The sequence below is a fragment of the Cyprinodon tularosa genome, unplaced genomic scaffold (assembly GCF_016077235.1).
Source record: "Cyprinodon tularosa strain WSP-4 unplaced genomic scaffold, ASM1607723v1 ctg481, whole genome shotgun sequence".
NCBI lineage: Eukaryota > Metazoa > Chordata > Actinopteri > Cyprinodontiformes > Cyprinodontidae > Cyprinodon > Cyprinodon tularosa.
Window position 1 is genome coordinate 429,133 of NW_024039209.1, and position 19,597 is coordinate 448,729.

At 39.3% G+C, this 19,597-nt stretch overlaps 2 protein-coding genes across 2 annotated transcripts; one reads left to right on the top strand and one right to left on the bottom strand.

The window, feature by feature from the left end:
• The first annotated feature begins 6,239 nt into the window (after positions 1 to 6,239).
• Positions 6,240 to 12,200, top strand: ftr82 (finTRIM family, member 82). The gene is made up of 7 exons (XM_038302081.1): positions 6,240 to 6,981; positions 8,194 to 8,289; positions 8,373 to 8,606; positions 8,697 to 8,856; positions 8,945 to 9,001; positions 10,781 to 10,846; positions 10,932 to 12,200. The coding sequence occupies exons 1-7, from the start codon at positions 6,394 to 6,396 to the stop codon at positions 11,450 to 11,452; spliced, it is 1,722 nt and encodes a 573-aa protein (XP_038158009.1). The 5' UTR covers positions 6,240 to 6,393; the 3' UTR covers positions 11,453 to 12,200.
• Positions 12,201 to 14,695: 2,495 nt separating this feature from the next.
• atp5l (ATP synthase, H+ transporting, mitochondrial F0 complex, subunit g) lies at positions 14,696 to 19,496 on the bottom strand. Its single transcript, XM_038302071.1, has 3 exons — positions 19,338 to 19,496; positions 18,572 to 18,732; positions 14,696 to 14,887 (listed from the first exon to the last, which is right to left on the bottom strand). The coding sequence occupies exons 1-3, from the start codon at positions 19,387 to 19,389 to the stop codon at positions 14,789 to 14,791; spliced, it is 312 nt and encodes a 103-aa protein (XP_038157999.1). The 5' UTR covers positions 19,390 to 19,496; the 3' UTR covers positions 14,696 to 14,788.
• Positions 19,497 to 19,597: the final 101 nt, after the last annotated feature.

Genomic DNA, 19,597 nt, shown 5'->3' on the forward strand with positions numbered 1-19,597 from the left:
CTCCTTACCTAACTGGTACTGGGATAAGATTAATTCAAATTATTGTTGGATTAAGCTTTTTGTTTCCTTTTTATATCTACTCTGCAAAAAATCTAAATCTAGATAAGTCATTTTTTCTTAAAATAAGTGCATTTGTTTTTGGATTGAGGAGTTAAAAGGGATATTTTGCCATTGGAACAAGATCATTTACAATGAAATTACAATTGCATTGTCTTATTTCTAGTGCATTTTATCTAATTATCTTATTTTAAGACTAGAAATACTCATTCCAATGGCAAACCATATTTTTAACCTAGTCAAATTAAGGATTAAATACAGTTAATTTAAGAAATTTTTACTTATTTCTAGATTGTTTTCCCAGATTAGTACTTTATGAAGATATTAGATATTATAAGTGATGGAACAATATTCAGATATGCAAAAAAAACAAACCCTGTTTAAACAGAAATTCAAGCGAGAATGATTTTCCTTTTAAACTCTGACTTTAAAAATTTAAAAATGAAATGACCGCCTTGCATACAATTATGTAATTTCATAAACATTATTTTGTGCCCTGATTCCCTCTTTAGATCTTTACACAGTTTGGTGAAGGTTTCGTAACTGAAAGGACAACATGGAAACACATGCATTGTTCTTAGCTGGTGTCGCTAATTGGAGTTAGCGGGATCAAAAATACTTTAATGATCGTGAAAGGAAATTAAATCAATGTTATGTGGTTTTGACAGAACGCTTAAAAAAGCAAATCCCACAATTTATTCAAATCTAGAAACATGTTTATAATGAGTGTGATTTCATTCTCAGCAGTATTAGTCACAAGCACAATCAAAACTAGATACATTCATACATACAATCTTCATCCAGACACTTAAAATAGCTACTTTCTTGGGATTTTATGTGATAGATTGCCAATGAGATCTGCATAAGTGTGCAATAAAATGATAATAATGATATAATTTGTAGCATGCAATTGTTAGCAAACAATACATATGTTAGCCCAGTTTAACAGATATGTAGACTTAGAGAAACTTTATTGTAATTTTGTACACACAGGATGCATACATAACAAAATTTCCTTCAGCACAGCTCTCAAGACATTTCCATTTCTTAAAGTACAGCAGTGAACAAATACATTTGCTGTATTGTTGTAATCCTTTTCTTTCTGTTCCCCACATTCAGTACTTTGTATTTATCTGTGATAACATCCAGACTAAAGGCATTAAAGCTTTTGGATGTATTGTGACCAAATGTGTCACTATTGTAAACTCTTCTGGAAAGCACTGTTGTCTTCTTCAGTGACTGTGATGCTGACCTTCACCCCACCTGAAACCGGTTAATCATCAACTCTTTCGCCACTGATTTCCTTTGACAGGAAGCCCCTAGTTTCTACTAATCCCCTCTTAAACTGTATCTTTGTTATTTATTTATATTTTTACCTGAAACCAATTTAATCCAGTATATATAGAAAGAAAACAGTGTTTTAATAAGATTGAAACACCTCTGTGTATAATTATTCTCACATAGTGAGCACACCCCCCAGCCAAGATGGAGTTTCAGTGCCGTTGAGATGGAGCTAGGAATGCAACTACACTTGATAGCCCAGATAACAGGAGGGCCAGGAAAGTTTGCCTAAAAGATTCCATTGTGTTTGGGCCAGCAGGGCCTGAAGAGAGTGCCAAGCATTATATAGTCTCTGTTTTGTGTCAACAGCAGGAACTACAGATGACATCCAAGACCAAGCCTAGAATATTATTTCCTCCATTTATTCCTTTTATTAAGATTAATGACGGACATCATAAAAATGTAATCAATATCCTAATTAAACTTGTCTTTAATTTGGAATGTTAATTAATCTGCCTCAGATAAATAACTAACCCCTGGTAATATTAGCTTTGAAGAAGGCTTGTAACCAGATTTAAATGAAATGTAATTAGTCAGCTGTTAATTAGTTGAGGTAAAGTTGCAGATTGTAAAGTAACTTTAAATACAAGGTGAATAGTTTCAACACAAATCAGCTGACATCTTAGACAGCTGCACACATTCAGGGAGTGCCGGTAGGAGTGGAGGATGTTATTGTTCTGCAGTAATATTTAGTTTGGTCAACATGTAGTTTCTGAGCAGAACGCTTTTTGTTTTTTTTAAGACACTCCCTGATCAGAATAGTCATTCCTAATGTTTTCAGTTGATCCTTAGTGTGGCCTTTTTTTAACCAAAATGAGGACTTTGTTCTCATAAACAATAGACATTTTTTATAGATTAGGGGGAATAAAACCCTGAGCTTCCCTCATCAGATGTCTCAGTCATTTGAAATATTTTATCTCATCTTTTGCACTCTTTTTCTCAGATAGAAGCTGTTTAATATCAAGAAAATGTTTCTAAAAGATGAGAGAAAAAAAAAAACATATTAGATACAAAAAAAAGCAAGTAACTTTCTGTACATAAGGCATTGTCTGCTGTTATGGGCGTGTCCCAGAAACACGGAGTAGTTTCCTTTCAGTTGTTTTTGAACAAAAGCTCAGAGGTGGCCCTTCCTTTTAAGTTATTACTCTGGCTGTTTAATATCTAACCAAATAACATATTAAACTCTGCTATCACCTATTTTAGCTGCAGAGAGTCAAACAAAAAAAATGTGCTGTTAAATTCTACATTGAATGTTGATCTATGTGGTTTTGGATGTAAGAAACAACTGCTTTGGTCTTAATCCTTTTGTTTTAAAGCAAGTCTCACTCTTATCAGGTCACTATTCTTTAGACTAATCTCTGCAGCTGAACCCTTGTTAGTTTATATTTCACATATGTACCGGAAACCAAGAGTTTCTCCTTTGCCTTAAGTGTTTCTTGGCTCATCCTCAGTTTTTTTTTTTTTTTTTTGTGTGTGTGCCTTTGATCAAATACCAGTTGTCCTCCCCTGCACTCACTCTGCTGGACAAGACACACTGCACACCCAAAGCTGGGGCGGACCCCTCACACTGAACTTGGACTGAACTCAGGTTAGCTGGAAAATGTCTGTTTCCTTCAACAAAAAAAAGGAAAGAATGAACAATTCCTAGGCTGCTCAGTGGCGCAGTGGTTAGCACTCTCGCCCGTAGAAAGCTGGAGACGCCAACAGGGATAAGCGTGGGGGAAAATGGATGGAGGGATGAACAATTCCTAAAATAAACCTGTAAATTTTTTTTACTCTTTGACCTTAAAAAAGACTAAATATTGTCTTTCAGTTAGGACTTCAAATATTTATTTCATTACGTTCTTTAAATTCAAAAGTTTACATAAACTATGCATTTAAGCTATTTGGCTCCACCTAGATAATTAGGCCACGCCTTTAAGAGCTTCTGATTGGTTAATTTAAAATATCTACTGTAAGCTAATTGTAATTTATTTTAATACTCTGAAAGCTAAAGGTGCAATGGTTACAAACAATTATACACATTTATACTCAGCATGAGAAAGTCCCTGATATAAACATCACAAAAATGCTGGTCAATCCTAGAACAAGACTAGTTAAGATTTTCTTTGAATCTTGATTAATTTTCCCTGTAAAACAAGCCCTTTACCAACATGGGCTGAAATGCCACTCTCTAAAGAAGAAGCCATTGCTACAAAAGCAATAAAAGAAATAAAACCTCAGTTTTTTAAATTACCTCTTTAGGAGGTGAAGGGTTAGTAGCATCATAATGCGTAGCTGTTCAACTGCAGGAGGGACTGGTGCACTTAACCAGATCTATAGCATAATGTGGATGGAAGATCATTCTAATTAGTAAGGGAATCAAAACTAGGATGTAGATTTCCAACCTCAAGCATGCAGCCATATTTGTTTTAAAGCTACAGTGTGTAATAAATACAGGGATATACAGTCAGAAATGTAATATATTATACATAACTATGTTATTTATCATCATCTATGAGCTCAGCCTCTTAACCTTAATATTTGCGCTGCCTTAGAATTCGTTATTTATAATTACATAGGAGCAGGTCTCGCAGCCATGGAGGCAGACATCTTTGCGCTACGGCAGCGCAGAGCCAACAAACTAGCGATTGCGAGATCGCCCATTACGCTCGAAAAGTAACTACGGCAAGTTGAGAGAGATGAACTGAGACGGTACTGAACAATAGATGGCAGTATTAAAATGATCTATGTAAACAAACCTCATCACTTGAGAATGTAGGTGATGCGGACGTCGTGGAAGACATTTTGTCCCGTAAAGCTCGCCGTACTGTTGGGGGGGAGAAGCGGTGGGGGGGAGACGTTCATGTTGCTGCGGTCTGCAGTCTGGACGTTAGATGTCGCTAAAAATTACACACTGTAGCTTTAAAGTGGCTTAAGGACTACAAGGTGAGTTTTTAGGTTTTTATCACAAAGCCCTGATCTGAGTGGTAAGAACATTTGTGGGCAGATCTGTTTTGGTGTGTGTGAGCATGTAAGCCTACAAACCTGACTCAGTCACACCAGTTCTGTCAGTAGGAATGGGCCAAAATTTCTGCAAACTATAGCAAGATACCTGTGGAATGAGACCCAAAATATTTTTCCCAATTTATGCAGCGGTAGTTTCTACCAAATACTAAGAAAGATTATGAAAACCTAGCCAAAATCATCACTGATCTATTATTATTATGGTTTTTTATTAGCAGAAATATTTGTTGTAGAATTCCAGCTGACCTAAAAAAATGAAATCAATGCTAGTTAGTGTCTGAATGTTCTTTGCATGCTCTGCCTGTTCTCTGCTACTGATTTTTTTTTTTTTTCCGTGGACCTGCAGTTGTTCCCTCCTCACACGGGCTGTAAATCCGTGAGCATGGAGCATTTGCCTTTCTCTTGAGGAAGGAAGGAAAACAGGCTTATCAGAAACCCTGGCCTAATATGGAAAGGTGAAACTAACAAGTGGATGACATAAAGCAAGATACGAACGGTGAGGTAATTACTACTTAGATAACTTCAGATTTTAGATGGCTCCAAATCAGTTTGAAAATGTAACATGTATTTTTTCTTAATATCTAATTCAATATATGTCAGTATGCAGACATACTTTTATATTTCTGCATATTGAATTTGTTGTCAAGATGAGAGTAAACACTTGAAATGGGACGTCAGCATTGAGGTGGTGGTGATAGATTAGAGTTATTGGAATGCTAATAAAATGGTGCTAATGTCATGTAAATCCCTTTATTGTTCCACAATGGGGAAATGTGTTCTCTGCATTTAATCCATCCCCTTGGGGAGCAGTTGGCTGCCACTGTGCGGCACCCGGGGAACAGTGTATGGTTAAGGTCTTGCTCAGGGACCCAGAGTGGAGGCTGTTGGGATTGATCTGGGTACCTGCAACCTTCTCAGAGCACAAGCGCACTGCTCTAACCCACTAGGCCAACACTCCCCACTAAACTACTGAAGCTTTTTGTTCAGTCAGGGTCTTGCCCTGGATTTTTACCACCATCTGGTGTTAAACAATAAAACGTGAAGTCACGGTGACAGGAAAAGTTTTTTTTTTTTTTCCCCCTGGTAGAAATGTGACATAGTGTGAATGAAACATGCAGGGTAATACAGAAACAATCCATTGCAACACAGTTTGACGTGACAGGAATGTTGTTGGTATTTGTTCATGCATACCTGTGTGTTTCCATCAGCCATGTCAAGCGTGCCTGTTTCCCTTTCTGCCGCCCAGCCGGTCCCATGCACATATCTACAGTTCTACACGGCCGGTCGGAGTGAACAAACAGGTCCGACCGGCAAACTGTCAATATTGCAAACCTGAATTCCACATTTTTTTTGTTTGTTTTTTTATAAACTGGAAATTAACAGCATGAAAGTTTCGTCCTGGTTGTTTGAAATAACTTCATGTGACTTTGGAGCGTCTGTTTGTCTATTGGGTGGTCCCCCCCCCCCTTAAATTCCTACAGTACCTCAAGCTGCTTTAATGTTTGGTGAACTATAACCGGTTGAAGACAATGGCGATTCTGTGCGACAACAATAGGTGGAAATGCAGCTGCCGGGATGTAAGTGCTCAACCCGGCCTCAGATGAGCCTCTGGAGGAGTTCAGGAAGCCAGCGAGCGAAAGGAAATGCTTTCCTTCAACACTGAATGTGATTTTAGCTTTTCACATTTCATTCATTCTGCTTCGCTCAGTCTCTTCTCTCTGATCTTCTTCCCTCTTTTCACTGCTTCTTGCCTAACTTGCTTATCTGAGCTGGGCAGGGCTCTATGCACTTACGGCACAGGGGGAGGGGCCTCGCCTGCTTTCAATCAATAACCTCTGGAATTTAGAAATACAAGTAGATCCTGTCCCTGGCAGGCTGTACCACACCGCTGAGGGCGGGCTCTCTCACACACTCAGCGAACTCTCTATCCACTTCTGGCATTCTCTCTGTCTGTTTCTGCAGATCTGACCGGCTCCAGAGCCCATCACAATGGCTGATCACTCTTCTGATTATTTTAGCTGCTCCCTGTGTCAGAATCTCCTCAGGGACCCAGTGGCTATACCCTGTGGCCACAGTTTCTGCATGGACTGCATAAGTGGCTACTGGAACGAAGCGGACTACACTGGGATTTACATTTGTCCCCAGTGCAAGATCACATTCACCCAGAGGCCGGTGCTGCGACCCAACGCCACCCTGAGCATGGTGGCTGAGAAGATCAAGAAGAGTGGCCCCAACCTCAACCTGAGCACATCCCAGGGAAACATCTACGCCTCGGCCAACGACGTGCCCTGCGACTTCTGCATTGGGAAGAAGCTGAAGGCGGTGAAGTCCTGCCTAAACTGTCTGGCGTCTTACTGCGAGAAGCACCTGAGGCCGCACTACGAGTCAGCCACGTTCAAAAGGCACAAGCTGGTGGATGAGCTGGGGAACCTGGACAGGAAGATCTGTCCTCAGCACCAGAAGTCCCTGGAGCTCTTCTGCCGGACGGACCAGATGTGCATCTGTGCCATCTGCACTGTCAGCGAGCACAGGGGCCACGACATTGTGTCTGCCGAGGCGGAGAGGAGCGAGAAACAGGTAGGGCTTTGTGGTTTCATAGAGAGATTTGGGCGGGATTGTTCAGCTGTCTGCTTCCCAGAGTATGTAGGCACACTTTCAGTTAGCTCCACTGAAACCTAGTGGGGTGGGGAGTTGTTGTTTTTTTTAAAGTTTTTTTCTCCCACCTCCCGTTGCTGCTTGGACTTTGACCCAATTCACCAACGCTATCAGCTTCCCCAGCAGGCATTCAGGGCCGCCAAAACAAACCCAGCTCTGTGATTAGCTGCCTGGAAGCTGTGTGTGTGTGTGGTGTGTAGGGGGGGGGGGGGGGGGGGGGGGGGGGGGGTATAGATATCAGCCCCCCCCCCAACACACTCACTCTTTCCTGAAACCTTCTTTCCAGAGAATATGGTGACCCAGCTCTGGGATGAACACTACAGCCTTTCTAGCTGAGTGGGTTCCCACCTGTGGGAGTGGGGCCTGAGATGGGACTGGAATGTCAGGGAGTAAAGGCAGACAACACCTCACTCCAATCTCACTCTGGCAACGACAGGCGAAATGACTCACAGATGACAGCGCCTGTAAAACAATGTGGAGCAGATAAGGGTGTCAGCAGATACGGCGGTGGGAAGCGGTTGATGAGCAGAGGGAGGGTTTTTATGGCTGAAACGCTTTTAGCTCCACGGTGAAGCAATGCAACGCAGAACAGTGGCAGCAAGGATTTACAACCTGATCCTCACATCCTTTACTCCATCTCTCCCCTCCCCCCCACCTCACCCTTTCCTAGATTCCCCACATTCCTCCAGCTTATCTTGAAGAATGGGTTGTCGGGTCAGAGTGGAAGCTGAATTAGAAGCCTCCTATTCTATCGCTGCACCTTGAAACGTCGCCTCAAACAGCCAGACAGCAGCCGTAGTTTCACATTCCTTACATGACCAGAATTCCTCCGCAGATCTTTTTTCTTTCCTCCCTCTGAGATAAAAGCGAGCCGCCTTAAGAAGCTCCTCTGAGCGAGGTTTTGTTCCGCGTGCCAGAAGGGCCTCCCCAGATACTCTCTTTATATCCCACTCTATAAAAACTCCTCATATTTGGCTGCATTTGAGTTAAAACAGCTTATTTGGGGCCTTTTATGGCAACGCTGCATGATGTAATACGGGAGGATAGTACTGTTTGGTTATCAGTGTAGGAGTTTTAGCCTAAAAAGAAAGTTTGTAGAAAATGGATCATTTTTAATCCTCCTTTATTTTCCAGAAACTGTTGGGAGTTTCCCAAGCTGAGATTAGACAAAAATGCCAGGAAAGGGTGAAGGACCTGGAGGAACTCAAGACTGCTGTAGATTCACTTAAGGTAGGGTGTAAGTTTTTAATGTGACAGTTTTTTTACCAAACTGGCTGCGAATGAACTCACAAAATGGATTTTTTTGTGTGCAGAACTCGGCCCAGAGAGCCATGGTGGAGAGCCAGAAGATGTTCGAAGACATGATTCGCTCCATCGAGAGGATGAGGTCAGAGGTGACAAAGCTGATCGGCATCAACGAGAAGGCCGCTTTCAACCAGGCCGAGGCGTTGATCGAGCGACTGGAGCAGGAGATTGACGAGCTGAAGAAGAAGGAGTCCGGCCTCAAGCAGCTGCACAGCACCGATGACCACATCCACTTCCTGCAGGTACAGCGCCTCACAGAAACAAGCATCGCCTGTTCAATGGATTTACTTTAGATCTTCTCTTTGATAACTTCGCTTGTCTCCTCCCTTCAGAACTTTAACTACCTGTGCACCCCGACTGATGACGGCTTCATCCCCAAAGTGACGGTTAATCCCGACTTCACCTTCGCCTCGGTCAGGAAAGCCGTGGCTGAGATCAAAGAGCGCCTGGAGGAGTACGGCAGAGAGGAGCTGCTCAAAATTTCCAAATCAGGTTGGACCTTAGCGGCAGAAAATGTTACTTCTCAACTTCAAAAAAGCTGTTTTCTTCTAATCAAACATACATTTGCTCTGCTTTGCAGTGAATGAAGTCCCGATCTATACTACTGCGAGCCGGACGTTGGACCGCAGGAGCAAAGGTGAACGTTTAATTATTGTTTTGTTTAACCTTATCTCAGCTGTAAGCTATAGTAGGCGAGCTGCTCTACCGACCCTCACTTATGCATACATGCACAAAATCAGCAAAGAATGATGTGTATTTGTATCCATCCCCCCTATATCTAACTTAAAAAATGCTTTCAGTTGTGAACTAAGTAGAAAAAGAACAAACAAACAAAGTCCAACTGCTCTGACGTCCAATGCTTTATTAGAGCTAATTAGATAAACACCATAGGCAGGTAGGGGAGATTAAAGCAATGTTAGGTCATAGAGAGCGATATCCAAAGCTATGAACATCTCGCAGAGCTCCGTTCAAGACATCAACTGCAGTCCTACCAAAGCACCATCACCTTATCTGACAGGTGGAGGAGGAGAGAGCGAAAAGGTTATCTTATTTTAAGACCAATACATTTATTGATCTTATTTTAGGGGCAAATATAATGATTCTTTTGGCTAATAGTTTTACCTCCATGCTCAAACGATGCGTAAATACATTCATTTCAAGAACATTTAATCTGTTTTAGATATTTTTTGCACTGTAGAGATCTATGGTACCACTGGAGGAGCTGCTGATATCTAAATGTCTGAACATTTTTTGACATAACAGCCCCAAAACAGCGGTGAGAGGAGAAGCACTGTTGACCCACTTTACCAATTTGCTCTGACTGGATGAGATTATAACACCTTAAAACACAGTTTCCTCCAAGAAACACGGTGGTGGCAGCAGATTAGAACTGATTATTGAAATAATCATCAAATCATTTGGTAATTCAAATTGAATCAAGAGTAACAGCACAGATGCTAAAAAGTACAAACCTCTACAAATGTAAACTATAAACATTTAACAACATTGAATATATAACATTTTGCATTAAAGATCAATGTGTTACTTTGTTCAAATTTTTTTTCTTATACCTTTATTTTTACAGACAAGTCATTAAGAACAAGTTGTTATTTACAATGGCAGCCTGACATTGTAGTAACCACTTAGGAAAAGGGAAGTAGGGCTAAAATAAATACAATACATTAGAAATACATACATAAAATACAAACACAGTTGTAATATTTCTATAATTAAATGCAAATTAATGCATATTTCCAAAGCACCTAAAATATTTTTTTTCATGTTCCAAAAATGTGTTTATTTAGAAATGTTTTTTCAACAGTTAATTAACAAAATAATCCATACTTGCAGCCCTATTTTAGATCAAAGCTTATTGATAACTAATTGATCATCTACAGGACTGGGTGGGTAGAGACTTACCCCTAAAGACTTGAAGTTATGAAAGGAATTAAGGAGAATAGATGCAAATACACCTTTATTGTGCACTAGTGCTGCTTCAGCGCTTACAAACAGGATCAAGATGAATGAATATTTTGAAGGTGGCTTGTAGTAGTAACATTACTATCTGAGCACATCAGCAAAGCATTCGAGGTATTTTGATGGGTGTGTGCCGCTCAGAGGGACTCACTGGTGCTTACTTTTGTCATTTTGCACATCTTTGATGTTGCTGCTATTTTCAAATATCCATTCATGTAAAGATGTCCATAGCTTTATATTGTTATTTATTCTCCAGGGGCACAGTATTTATATTTTATTGTTTATTTTTTAACTCTTCACTATTATGTTATTGCTAAGGTCCATATTTGTGTGACCATTTTTTTCTACAATCTTTTTGCTGCTGTAAACACCAGAATTTCCCCATTGTGGGACGATAAAGGGATTTTTTATTAAATTCTATTCTATTACTGCTCGGCAGGTAAAGAAATGACGGTGGACAATACTCCTCCTCCAGAACCAAGGGCCAGAGCTGATTTTATCAAATGTAAGAAACTCCTTTTTTTTTCTGCAACAAGAGTCGCCACCTATCTGATCTCAATGACAAACCTGTTTTGATTCTGGTTGTTCAGATTTCTGCCAGCTGAAGCTGGATCCCATCACCGCCTACAAAGAGCTCTACATCTCAGAGGGCAGCAGGAAGGTCATCCGCACCAGAGACCTGCAGCCCTACAGCGACAACCCGGAGAGGTTCGACAGCTTCGCCCAAGTGCTGTGCCGGGAGGCCCTGTCTGGAGGCCGTTTCTACTGGGAGATCGAGTGGAACGGGGAATTCTCCATCGGGGTGGCCTACAAAAGCATCAGCCGGAAGGGGAAAGGCTCGCTGTGCCTGCTGGGCTACAACGACAAATCCTGGAGCCTCCTCTGCTCTGACACGGGATACTCCGCCTGGCACAACCGGGTGGACAAACCCGTCAGCGGGCCTCACTCGTCCAGGATAGGCGTGTACCTGGACCACACGGCGGGCGTGCTGGCGTTTTACAGCATAGGCAGCTCCATGACGCTCCTGCACAAGTTTCACACCACGTTTGTGGAGCCCGTCTACCCGGGCTTCGGGGTCGGAACGTCTGTGAAAATCTGCAACGTCAAGTGAACATTTCTATCTTCACCTGGAGATATTCAGAAATGTTTCTTTTATCTTAAAACATACAGCATTAACGTGTAAATTTTGCTGAAATGAACAACATTATCAAACCACACTAATAGTTTAATTATGTTTAAAGGAGAATTTGTTTTTTGTTTTTTAAACTCAACTCATGCCATTCTGTATTCGATTTTGCACTGCAGTAAATCCCAGCTTCCAGAAGCTGTATTGTAATGAACAATCAACACGTGGAGCAGCTGATATCTCCTTTATAATTTTACAATGTGTCGGAGTGGAGTGAATGTAACCATCAAAGTGACATTTATTACACTCAGTCCACAAATTGTGTTTCTTCCTCACATCTATTACACATAATTTACACTTTATTCAGCTTAAACTATTTAATCAAAACCAGCATAAGCGCTTTCACATTTTCTAATTTTGTTATGATTTATTTTTGTAATAAAAAGCTCCAGAGCAGTTGTTACGATCATTCACTATTTGAATATGAATGAGCTTTACAGGGAGGGTTGTTTTGGTTTGATGCTTTCAGTTCATTCTGAAGAATGCTTCATCATCATTTCATTTTTGTTTGCAGTTATTTGATAGCTGTTGCATCAGCTGAGAGCTCTGAACGTTTTTCACTTGAACTAACTCTTATTTAATTATATGTATGTTTTGCAATAATTATGTAATTCAAATAATGAAAACTTTTTGTAAAAAAAGATATAGAATAAAGAATAAATACACAATTTGGTTTGTTTTGTGATGCCAGAATGCTTTATACAGGGCTAGAAATGTAAAAATCAAGTTACATTTAATGTAAATATATCTTTAAAAATTATCTTGTGCCTGGTTAAAAATGTAAAATGTTGCGCATTTATTTAAAAGTTGAAATTTTGTTTTTTTCCTTGTGTGGGTAAAACAGTAGCACCTAAAACAGTGTTTGATCAAACTGAATCATGAAGGCTGAATCATGAAGGCTTCCTTTGAGCTCCCCCTGCTGGCGAACAGGAGCAAGTGCACCACAATAGTTGGTATGCAATAAATAAATTAGCATTTGCAGCAATTTATTAATTTGATGTCACTTCATCAAATTAATATTAGGGTGGGTGGAAAGACTTAGAAATATGCATTAATTTGCATTTAATTATACAATTGTGTTTGTATTTTATGTATGTCTTTCTAATCTATTGTATTTATTTTAGCCCCACTTCCCTTTTCCTAAGTGGTTACTCCACTTTTCACTGAGAGAGTGAGAGTAGCACTAATTTATCAGATTTCTACTGAAATAAAATGTAGCTTTTAAAGAAATTACTCAGGTAAAAGACTACTTGCTAAAAAGCTACAGAGTAACTGATATACCTACTAGTTATGATCACAAAAAACTAAAAGTAAAAAAACTAATAAGTAATTAGACAGTAAAACATTTAGGTGTAATGGACACTATTCCAAATAAGCTGATAGTTACATTATGTAAAATAGGTGTTAACTGTATTTTTACTTAAACCCCAAATGACACAGCAGACTCAGCAAATGGAAAATAAAATCTAATCAATAAGCCTCGAGTACAAAAATAAAAGAAATGTCTTTCAAAGCAAATTCATATAAAATAATCTTGTTTTTATTAAGTTACAAAGAATGGAGTAGCCAGAAATGTTACTCATTAGGAGTGATGCTTTTTGATATTTTACTCAAAAGTAAAAAGTACAATGTTGTAACTAGGGCTGAAACAATTAATCAATTATTGAAGAAATCATCAACTAATTTAGTAATCGAATAAATGAAAGTATAGAAAACTTTAGCAGAGAAACCCACTTATAGCAGTCCTTTAACCACAATTTTAATAAAACATATATTTTGCACTAAAGATAAAAAAATGTTTCCATCATTCAAAATGCTCTATCCAAAACTCCCAATAGTTTTTGGATCACATGGTTTGAATTTGAAAAAAATCCCTAATCATTTGCTATTGACTATTGAAAATAATTGACTAATTAGCTAAATAATAGTCTGTTGCTGCCCTTAAATTTCTCCTAAAAGTGTTTTAAGTTACTGTATTAAACAAGTTACTGCCCACCCCCACTTTTCATTATTGACACTTAGATAACTTAAATTCGTCTTAGTTCCTGCCACCAGAAGAGTGATATATTCCAACAGTGGGATTTATCACGAAGTGAAGCAATGAGCTGTTCTTTTTTTCAGTGTTTTATGTATTAACATTCCTTCATTATTCATACAGTAAAGCTGAGGTAAAAAATTTAAATATGTGGACAAACTGGGTTTGACCAACCATTAACAGCTTCAATCCAAACATCTCTAAGGAGTAATACCTAACTTCATCATTGCCTCACTACACTACATCAAGGTTTGCTATGTGTTTAACAAACAGTGGATCCAGTCCATTTAAAACAACACACATTTTAATTTTCTGCCTTTTTCTTTTCGTTGTGTTGTGTTCCATGACCCTGTGTGGGGCTAATACTCAACTTTAGCAATCATGGTTCTACTTTTGACACGTGCACTCTGGTTTACAAAACTCACTGAGCGTAAAGCAAGCCTAAATCAACCCTTCACAGCAGCTGACAGTTTATCTGCTGGGTTCTCCTCTAAAATATCCGTGAGCATTAGACCCAAATATTACCAACATGACATTTCTTTAAAGGCAGTTTGCCAGTAAACTTTGAAATTAACTTGGGCATAAGTCCATAAAAATCATATATTCAGAAGTCCCGAACACACCATTTACATCTGACATTTCATGCACTTTTCTTTAGCTTTCTTTGGCTACGTTCACACAGCAGGCCTTGATGCTCAATTCAGATTTTTTGCAGTCTGATTTTTTGCGTTGCTGTTCATATTTTGTCCACCATTGTTTTTCTCTGCCACTTCTGCATTGCAAGAAGAAGAGTGAACACTGTTGGGTATTAATGACAGAGGTCGGATGAATGCACAGGTTGCATTTTGAAAAGATCAGATTCGTATCGGATTCAGGACCAGAGAGCCAAGTGGCCTGGGTCACACTGGAAAAGAAAAGAAGGAAGAGAAAAAAAAAAAAAATCGGATCTTTGTTGCTCAGACTGTCACAAAAAGATCAGATCCAGGTCACTATGGGTTATAAAAAAAAAAAAAAAAAATCAGATTTGGGTCACTTCAGGCTGTAGTGTGAACATAGCCTTTAGTTTAGATGAACCAATTAGCCTGCAGGAAACATCTAAGCATTTCTATAACACATAAGGTAAAAAGTCAGACTCAAACAATAGATATTTGTTTATTGGTTCCCAACATCTTACAGGAGGTAGAGCATAGAACGCTCAACAACAAAAAAACGCCAGTCCAAATAAATCAGACATTGTAGCCAATAAGGCTGCCTTTGCCGATGCACTCTCCGATGTAGAACCACATCAGGACTTCAGTGGCCACCAGCCCGTTCCTCAGAGCATCCTGAAACAAAAACATTCAATGAGCAACACAGCCATCATGGTTTTAGGAAGGGTTTGACTTGGCATCAAGAATTAAACAAAAAAAGAAACTCCAGAGCGCTTTTTTTTTAAAACTCACCCTTTCTTGGGAACATTGTCACTTATTAACCTTTTTACATCTACAGCTTTGTAACTGTCTCAATATTGCGATGGTTTTCATTTTCGGTTCACACAACTTTAATTTAGCTGCTTTCCCACTGAAAACCCGGGTTCTTCAAAACTGGGTTAACCTGCTAACAATCGGCTTTTGACTCTTTTCCCTTTGGATCAAAAAGCCGAGTCTGACACCCTGCTGGAAAGCTGCGTGGCCGCTGTCCCCCACTGCTGGGTGTCTGATGACAGTGTTCGGTCAGATCAGCATACCCTTTCAATACATGTTTATCCCTTTAGTTTTGTATGAAAAATACACTTTAAACTACCTCAAGGGTCGTGTATTCCTTTATTCATTTACAAAAGAAAATAATGAATTACTTTTTGGTGATTTTTGATTTTTATGGTGATCTGACCCTAATTTGTTTTGTTTTTTGTACATGACTAAAGGGATACACGCCTGTCGAGGTTGTTTAAAGTATCTTTTCTGCAAAACTAAAGAGATAAAGGGGACTAGCATACACACATGGAAATCGGACGTTTTGCGCATGAGTATTGACGATGGGTATGCTGTTCTGACAGAACACCGGCATCAAGCTGGACGAGAATTGACCAGGGAAGTAAATAATGGAGAACAACATGAACGGGGGCCAGAATGTAAGTCAGTGTCCTTTATTGTTTCGCTCTATTATCTGTCCGAACCCCTCTCACCAGAGCTGCTCCATGTTGTTTCAGCTTGTTAGATCAGAAGCGACTGGGGCAGTGCGGTGGAGTCTGTACGCTGCGTTCAATGCTATCAAGTAAATTAGCGGGTCTGGCATGCCGATCAGAGCCGAGGAGATTTTAACTGTGTTCGCGTGTCGAGTGGTTTGACCAGGGGAGACCCAAACTAACTGCTTAATCAAAGGTGGTAAAAATATAATCTCAACCTCCAGCTGCAAAGGTTTTGCTGTATTGATCAGAGATGGGACAATGATAATTAACCAGCTGTGATCCATGACCAACCAGCCCTAAACTAAATATCTATTCATTTCTCAACATGGGGAGGCATCACACTGATAAGATGACAGCCTGTGCTCAAGTTTAGAATCATTTCTGAGTCGAGTCCACCGCCTGTTTTTTTCCCTATTTTTATTTATTTATTCTACATATTTATTTATTTTATGTAATTATTTATGTATTTATTTTATGTAATTATTTATGTATTTATTTTATGTAATTATTTATGTATTTATTTTATGTAATTATTTATGTATTTATTTTATTTATGTTTTTAAAGACAGAAACTGATTCAAAAATGTGTTTCTTTAGACTTGTACTTGCAATTAACAAGTGGCTGGGAGAATTACAGTTGTTCTGTTTCAGGATCACAAAGAAATCAACTGTCTTTTTAAAAATGCTGGATTTGGATATTTTGCATTTTTTCTGTGAAAATACCACTTTTGATCCACTCTATAAAGCAGGGGTGCCCAACCAGTCGATTATGATCTACCATTCAATCACAAGAAGTTTTACAATGTAGACCTATTTATGGCTATGACAAAAAAAAATGTTTCAAAAAACACTAATCAAATCATTGATCACAAGAGGCCAACGTCTATTTTCATAATAATAAAATGAAAAGTAAAAAGTATGCAGGGAACCTTTTTATATGCATGGTGATTGCTGGGCATGGTTTGCCACGGTTGCTAGGTTACCAGGGACTCTAAAGCGTGAAGAGGAATCTGGAGAGATAATGACATCTATCACAACTGATGGGGCTCCATCTATGGTTGGGCACACTGCTGGATTGGTTGCTCTGTTTAAGCTGTCTGAAACTTTCCCGGATTTTTGGATCGACCACTGCATCATTCAGCAACAGCTGTGCGGCATTATTTTAAATATGAAGCATGTCATGGACGTTGCGATAAAGATCGCTTGCTCTGTTCGGGCCGGGAGTTTTCAGAGGCGTTTATTCCGTGTCCAGCTCAAGGAGGCAGGTGCAGACCACAGTGATCTGCTGCTGCACACCGAGGTCAGGTCGCTGAGCCTTGGCAGATTCTTCAAAAGATTTTTGGAACTGTGTTGTTCTTCGATTCTACATAGAACAGACGAGGCGTGTAAACTTGGTCTGTATATTTATTTCCAAACTTCCACAGAACCTTTCAGTAGCAATGTACATTCAGAACTGCCCTCTCGCTCTAGCCTCCATTGCATGCTTGGTATTGGAGTTCAAGAGCTTTCCGGCTCATAACATCACAGGAACTTTTGCCCGAAATTAAAGAAACAGTCAACAACCCTTTCTGCTGTATTTTACTCTTCACATCCACATAGTTTGTACTTAGTGTTTTCCTATTTTTTTCCTGTTGAATTTTAATCCATCTGCCAGTTTCTCTACCAATGCCAATGCCCAGTGAAGTTTATCATTCTGAAATAGTGGACTTCCCTTCTCCTTCTTCCTGCTTTGAACTTATCTTAGACTTAGACAGATTTTATTTGTCACTTTGTTTACACAAGTGTAAAACAAAAAGAAATGTAGTTTGTAACAGCTCTCTGGACAATTTCATCTTTTTTTAAAGCACAGCCTTGGAAACTAGTAAAAATAAAAAAAAATATGTATAATATATATATATATATATATATATATATATATATATATATATATATATATATATGACTGTAAATTTACAGTTCTAACGTTTTTTAGTTTTCTCTCTACTGGACTGTGTGTGTGTGTGTATCAATTGGTGTATTTAGATTTTTTTTTTAACTGCACAGCCTTTGTCTGGAGATCTTGACTGCTCTTTTCTATAGTTTTGGTGAGTGAGTGAGTGAGTGAGTGATATGGTGTGAAGTTCTTATGAGATTGTTAAGTTCTGTTCTTGCTACCTATTTTTTGACACAATTGATCATTTCCCCATTTGTTGGACTTACTGTTTATTCTCCACCTGTGCAAATAGAAAACAAATACTGCCATCCCTTGTGTTTGGCTTGGTAGATCTTGGCATGCCATCAACTTCAAAAGTAGATCTTGGTTTAAAAAAGGTTGGGCACCCCTGCTATAAAGCATCGACCTCAGCGCCATTTCTAACATTTTTTTTTTTTTTTTTTTTTTACCTTTTTTGGAATAACTATGACCTGGATGACTGAGAATCTTCACCAGCAACATACCACTTAACTGCCAAAACAATAATTTATCCCAGCACCAATGGAAGTATTCGTAACTACTTTATTTTTTTGTTTTTGTTTATTTGGATCTCTAAATTACCCCTGAATTTCTCCTCAGAGTTACACATGGTCTTTCAGTCCATTTGACAGCTATTTTACTGTTACCCCTGGTTCCAGAAGGTGCTGTGTGGCTGCAGGTTTTCTTTCCAACCAATCAAAAGCACACCAGACTCCAGTCTCATCAAATGAGTCCAATCTGAACACGATGACTCGAGGAGATGAATGGACTATGGTTTTCTATTGCTTGGTTGGAAAGAAAACCTGCCGCCACACGGCCTTTTCTGGAACCACTTTGACACCCCTGATCTTAGGGGAACTAAATGAGTTTGCTGTTGTGTTTGTCACACACCTTCACAGTGGTCTGACCGAGGCGGCCCGTCTGGAAAGCCTTGATGAGGTTTGAGGCCCCCTCGATGGCTTTGGGGATCTCAGCTGGGGTTGGAGGAACCAGCTCAACGCGAGCATAATACCAGAAGGTAGAAAGCCGAGGTTTGGAGTAGGTGACAGCGGCTGTAGAGAGATGCAAATATAGTCAATGTCGCCAAAAAATATTTAATTGAATTACTTCATTCAAATCTACAGTTAAAAAGAAACGAAAAACTGCAAATAAGAAAGCTGAATCCACGCTGCTACACATCCTTAGTCTATTTATGATGGACCCTGAAACAAAGGACTAATAGGGTGGATAAACTATTACACATTTATAAAATTATATTTTACTAAGCTTTCTGTTGCATGTTAGTTTTTTGTTGATATGATTTTATGTTCTGTAGTTTTCCAAGGTGATAAATAAAGTTATGCAAAAAAAAATGGTGAACTACAAAGTTGCTAGCTAAGCTAGCATTAGCGGCTCGGCTAGGAGTTTTCTATTTAACACGTTTAACAACTGAATTTATCATACGGGTAAATATGAGCTCACCAGCTTAAAACAACAATATTAACTTCGAATAAGAACGTTAAATATAGCCACATTTGTGTAGCATCGGCTTAATTCATCTGAAGGCTAGGCTAACCTAGCGTCATCCTCATCGATCTACTTAAGGGTTGCTAACGGGAATTGGACAAATTATACCATTCTGCGTTAATCGAAAACAAAATTCAGATAAATGACAGACCTCCAATGAGAGATGGTACTTTAGAAACCAGTTTCTGCACAGCCTGTGCCATTATTGAGCTTCAAACTATCCCAGGTTTCTGCTAGCCCACTGAATGTCACCTCCAGCTGAAGGACCTCTAACTCCAGCTGACCGCGCTAGTGCCTGTGCAGAAATCACTGGATCTCACTGCTGCCATCTTGTAGGCATGAATAAATCTTACAGCGCCCAGTCTCAGTTTGTCATAGGTTTGCTTGTTTTGTTTTTTCAAAAACATAAAG